The sequence below is a fragment of the Dama dama genome, chromosome 23, assembly GCF_033118175.1.
Source record: "Dama dama isolate Ldn47 chromosome 23, ASM3311817v1, whole genome shotgun sequence".
In the NCBI taxonomy this organism is placed as follows: domain Eukaryota; kingdom Metazoa; phylum Chordata; class Mammalia; order Artiodactyla; family Cervidae; genus Dama; species Dama dama.
Window position 1 is genome coordinate 19304705 of NC_083703.1, and position 6000 is coordinate 19310704.

The 6000-nt window shown below is 40.3% G+C and overlaps 1 protein-coding gene and 1 non-coding gene across 2 annotated transcripts; both read right to left on the reverse strand.

Annotated features, from left to right (window-relative positions):
- Window positions 1–1837: 1837 nt before the first annotated feature.
- Window positions 1838–2632, reverse strand: LOC133044631 (elongin-C-like). Its single transcript, XM_061126126.1, has one exon. It carries the CDS (start codon window positions 2324–2326, stop codon window positions 1988–1990), a length of 339 nt encoding a protein of 112 aa, XP_060982109.1. The 5' UTR covers window positions 2327–2632; the 3' UTR covers window positions 1838–1987.
- A 2946-nt stretch (window positions 2633–5578) lies between these two features.
- LOC133045390 (U6 spliceosomal RNA) lies at window positions 5579–5685 on the reverse strand. Its single transcript, XR_009690251.1, has one exon. It is a non-coding gene; the product is annotated as a U6 spliceosomal RNA (small nuclear RNA).
- Window positions 5686–6000: the final 315 nt, after the last annotated feature.

Here is a 6000-nt window from a genome sequence, read left to right on the forward strand (position 1 = left end):
TACCCTTTTTTTTCCCTCCAGTGGAGAGGGATTTTTTTTCTTTTGGTTTAGCATTTTGTATAGTTTTGCCCATTTATTTTATTTGGCTTGCCCTTAAACATAGGAATGTTTGTTTCTGATATAAGTGTCTAACTTTTATGCCCCCTGCAGCGGACTGTATTTTCCAGAGATGGCCACAACCATCTCTCTCTTTCCCCATGAAGTGGTGGAATCCATTTCTTTCCCTCCTCCTTGAATCCAGGCAGGTGCTGTGACTGCTCTGACAGATAGAGGACAGCAGAAGTGGTGGTGGGCTTAGCCCTTCACTGGCTCTTTCAGCCCGCAGGGGGGTGAGGCCATGTGGAGAAACTCGGAGGCATCAGGGATGAGGTGAAGGCACCCAGCCCCCTTATCTAAATAAAGCTGCAGGAGAGAGACCAGGGTGGATAAAACCACCCAGCTGAGTTCAATCAACCCACAGATCCCTGTGAGCCTCTGAATTTCAGCGTGTTCACAGCCAGAGATGCTCAGGATATCATCTTGGGTATCTGCTTCTCCTTTTTCTGTCCTGGTAAAGGTGTACTTACAAATTGGTAGCTAAAAAAAAAAAATAACCCTGCTCATGAATTCTATTTTAACCATAACATGTAGGTGTAATTAGGATGCTATTATTAGGGCTTCCCAGGTGGGGCTAGTGGTTAAAAAAAAAAAAAAACCCACCTGCCAAAGCAGGAGATGTAAGCAACTCAGGTTCGATCCCTGGGTCGGGAAGATTCCTTGGAGGAGGGCATGGCAACCCACTCCAGTGTTCTTGCCTGGAGAATCCCATGGATGGAGGATGGGGTTTTTTTTAACAAAAATTTTAGTTGCACTGTGTGGAATATGGGCCCTTAGTTTCCTGACCAGGGATCAAACCCATGCTCCCTGCAGTGGAGTCTTAATTCTTGGGCTGCTAGGGAAGTCCATATATGTTTTATATACAGTATATATCTTTCCTCTTGCTTGTTAATAAAAGTGGTCCCTCTGCCTGACCACTTAGTCCTCTGGCCTTTGTTCACCTCCTTCAGCCAACCCTTTTCCTGCTCCAAATCCTGGGGCTAGTCAGTGGGAGGAAAACCAGAAGAGAAGAGATGGAAGAATAACCCCAGGAGGAGAAGGATGGGGAAGAAGACAACGCCCAAGAAAGCTTGGGAGAGAATTTTTGTTGGGGAGCTGAGAGCTAAGCAGGGAGAAAGATGTCTGGGGACACTGCGGGGTGAGAGAGGCAGAAAGCGAGGAGGAAGGGAAGAAGAGGGGTTAAGAACTGTAGGCTTGGTTTAAAATTAAATGTGGTTGTTGGTTTCTTTGCATTGACACTGCACACAGACTATGCCCATGGGAGCCCAGTGTTCGTTTACTTAATAAGCATTAACATCTGTGAAGTACTGAGATACATGCATACACTGTACCTCCCTAGACCTTGTGACTCTGGAGCCGTTACCATTGCTACCTAGTATGACTGGCTGAAAGGATGAAATCAATGGGGAACAATTTATAAGGAACACATTCCATTCAAAGTGGCTCAGGCATAAAGAAGTTCTTGGAGAAAAGCTCTGATGGCCCGTTGAACTTGGGAAGTATAGCTGGGTCTCTCGAGGATCTATACTAAGAACCAGAGGACTACCAGGAAGTCTCTGAATCTCTCTTTTTCTTTTTTTTCCAATTTTTAAAATTGTGGTAAAATATATATATATATCATAAAATTTATCATCTTAACTATTTTATTTATTTTCTTTGAATTGGTATATTTGTTTATTTCTCAATTTGTGAAAATGTTCTTAATTTGTTGATGTAGCAAACAAACTTCAACTCTGATTGCTATGCAAAAGAACAGAAGATAATCTGCTTTGCAATGAACTTTAAAGTTCAACTGCACACAGGCAACATGCTATATATGAAAAAAGTACTAACTGAACTACAGGTATTAAATACTGAAAAAGAGTTAACAGTTTGTTATAATTTATTTTATTTAACAATCTAGGAAGTTCGCAGCCATCAGCAGTTCCAGTGCAATTTCAGGTGCAATTGGGAATTCAGGAATCTCCGTGGAGCTGTTAGTGTGGCGAACCTTGTAGGTAAAATACATGCATACTTTCGATAGCACATGTGAAGGGATCTCTCTAAAATTGACTTCGTTAGTTTCATTCTCAGCAAACTGACCTGGGCCACTCAACTGGGCTTTTATTGTTCCTAATGTTAGCACATGTTCTCTCTTTACAATAAATTCATGACTATCTGAAGATATCAACTTGACATACATGGCATCAGGGCCCTCACAGCCACCATAGGTTTTCTCTTCCCCATCCATTATGTTCTTATGAAATTCTTCTTTGCGTCCACAGGAACTTTAGTAGTTTCTCGTCAGCTCCGCAGCAACCGCAACCACCGCACCGAGTCCCCGCGCACCGCCACAGCCCCTACACCAGGGCCGCCCCCCTACCCCCAGCTCCCTCTTAATCATTTTAAAGTGTACAGTTCAGTGGTATTAGATAGCATCACCAACTCAATGGACAGGAATTTGAGCAAACTCCAGGAGGTAGTGAAGGACAGAGGAGTCTGATGGGCTGCCGTCCATGGGGTCTCAAAAGAGTCGGACATGACCTAGCAATTGAACAACAACAACAGAAATTAAATGCATTTATAATGTTGTGGGACCATCACCACCATTCATCTTCATTGCTTTTTCATTTTGTAAAAACCAAAACTTTGTACTTATTGAACACTAACTCCCTTGTCTTCCCTACATCTAGCCCCCGGCAACCACCTTTCTGCTTTCTCTACGATTTTGACTGTTTCATATAAGTAGAATCATACAGTGTTAGTCTTTTTGAAACTGGCTTATTTCACTTACATGTTGTCCTTAAGCTCCATCCATGTAGTAGTGTAAATCAAAATTTCCTGCCTTTTTAAGGCTGAATAATATTCCATTCCTTGTGTATTCACATTTTGCTTATCTGTTCTTTTACTCATGGACACTTGGCTTACTTCTGCATCTTAGCTTTTGTGAATAAAGCTGCCTCAATATGGGTGTACCAATATCTCTTTGAACCCCTGCTTTTAATAAATTTGGGTATATACCCAGAAGTGAAATTGCTGGATCATATCTATTTTTTATTTTTGAGGAACTGTTGTGCTGTTATCCACGGTGGCTGTACAATTTTACATTCCCATTAGCAGTGCACAAGTGTTCCAATTTCTCCACACCCTCCCTCTTTCTAGTAGCTATGTTAATAAGTGTGAGGCGGTAGGTACCTCATTGTAACTTTAATGTACGACATGATAATTCAGTACATGTATATGTTGTGAAATGATCACCAGGATAGTTAACATCTGTCACCACAGTTACACACAGTTACAACTTTTTTTTATTGTGATGAGAACTTTTAAGATCTACTATATCAGTAACTTGCAAATTGACAGTCCAGTATTATTAGCTGTAGTTATCACTCTATACGTTTTTTTGCCTTCTCCATTTTTATGTGGCTTTGCTGTATTATTGTTGAGTTATGAGTTGTTTGTACATTATGAGAATATTACATTTTTGTGATTAAGTTTTTTTAAATTGAAGTATAGTCAATTTACAATATTATATTAGTTTCAGGTGTAAAATATAATGATACAGTATTTTTATAGATTAGACACCATTTAGATTTATTATAAAATATTGGCTGTATTCCCTGTGCTGTACAATATATCAGGTAGCTTATTTGTTTATTATTGAGGTATAGTTGATGAACAGTAAGTTTCAGATGTAATAGAAGTTTCACAGTTTTTAAAATTTATACTCCATTTAAAGTTATTGTAAAATATTGGTCTTATCCCCTGTGCTGCACAATATATCCTTGTAGCTTATTTATTTTATCTGTTCTGGTTTGTGTCATTTAATCCTCACCCCTGTATCATCTCACCCACTTCCCTCTCTCCAGTGGTAACCCTAGTTTGTTCTCTATATCTGTGAGTCTGTTTCTGTTTTGTGAGATAATTTTACATTCTTAATATCCACTTTCTGCTCACTCAGTTGTTAACCCTAGCAAAACCTAAAAAGAAAACACCTGTTCTTCCACACCATTTCTTTTCACACAGTAATGGCAAATGGCAACAACCAACAGTCAGCTTTTATATGAAAGACCAAACCTGGTGACAACTGGTTTAGGGCTGTCAAAGTAAAATGTGTGAAAATGCAAGCTATAAAACCAATATTTAAAGTCTTTCTTCTGTATATTTCATCCAGTTTGATTGCCACACCTGGGTGTAAATGAGAACCACAAGCGGAACCCTGAAAAACACTTATGCCTTAACCAAAATCTTTTTTTTTTTTAATTTATTTATTTTTTCAGTGGGTTTTGTCATACATTGATATGAATCAGCCATAGATTTACACGTATTCCCCATCCCGATCCCCCCTCCCACCTCCCTCTCCACCCGATTCCTCTGGGTCTTCCCAGTGCACCAGACCCGAGCACTTGTCTCATGCATCCCACCTGGGCTGGTGATCTGTTTCACCATAGATAATATACATGCTGTTCTTTCGAAACATCCCGCCCTCACCTTCTCCCACAGAGTTCAAAAGTCTGTTCTGTACATCTGTGTCTCTTTTTCTGTTTTGCATATAGGGTTGTCGTTACCATCTTTCTAAATTCCATATATATGCATTAGTATACTGTATTGGTCTTTATCTTTCTGGCTTACTTCACTCTGTATAATGGGCTCCAGTTTCATCCATCTCATTAGGACTGGTTCAAATGAATTCTTTTTAACGGCTGAGTAATATTCCATGGTGTATATGTACCACAGCTTCCTTATCCATTCATCTGCTGATGGGCATCTAGGTTGCTTCCATGTCCTGGCTATTATAAACAGTGCTGCGATGAATATTGGGGTGCACTTGTCTCTTTCAGATCTGGTTTCCTCAGTGTGTATGCCCAGGAGTGGGATTGCTGGGTCATATGGCAGTTCTATTTCCAGTTTTTTAAGAAATCTCCACACTGTTCTCCATAGCGGCTGTACCAGTTTGCATTCCCACCAGCAGTGTAAGAGGGTTCCCCTTTCTCCACACCCTCTCCAGCATTCATTGCCTGCAGACCTTTGGATAGCAGCCATCCTGACTGGCGTGTAATGGTACCTCATTGTGGTTTTGATTTGCATTTCTCTGATAATGAGTGATGTTGAGCATCCCTTCATGTGTTTGTTAGCCATCTGTATGTCTTCTTTGGAGAAATGTCTGTTTAGTTCTTTGGCCCATTTTTTGATTGGGTCATTTATTTTTCTGGAATTGAGCTGCAGGAGTTGCTTGTATATTTTTGAGATTAATCCTTTGTCTCTTTCTTCATTTGCTATTATTTTCTCCCAATCTGAGGGCTGTCCTTTCACCTTACTTATAGTTTCCTTTGTAGTGCAAAAGCTTTTAAGTTTCATTAGGTCCCATTTGTTTAGTTTTGGTTTTATTTCCAATATTTTAGGAGGTGGGTCATAGAGGATCTTGCTGTGATTCATGTCGGAGAGTGTTTTGCCTATGTTCTCCTCTAGGAGTTTTATAGTTTCTGGTCTTACATTTAGATCTAAAAATATGGAACGCTTCACGAATTTGCGTGTCATCCTTGCGCAGGGGCCATGCTAATCTTCTCTGTATCGTTCCAATTTTAGTATATGTGCTGCCGAAGCGAGCACTTAACCAAAATCTTAAACAACTTGTTGATATCAAAACTGCTGCACTATGATACAGGATGCTTGGGGCTGGTGCACTGGGATGACCCAGAGGGGTGGGATGCGGGGGGAGTTGGGAGAGGGTTTCAGGATGGGGAGCACATGTACACCCATGGCAGATTCAAGTCAATGTATGGCAAAACCAATGCAATGTTGTAAAGTAAAATAAATAATTAAATAAAAACTGCTGCACTGACTAAAACCATTTGAGGCAGTACTACATAGTGCTAAAATTTAAAAAGATCGATCGTAGTAAGTGTTGGCAAGGGTGTGGAGGAA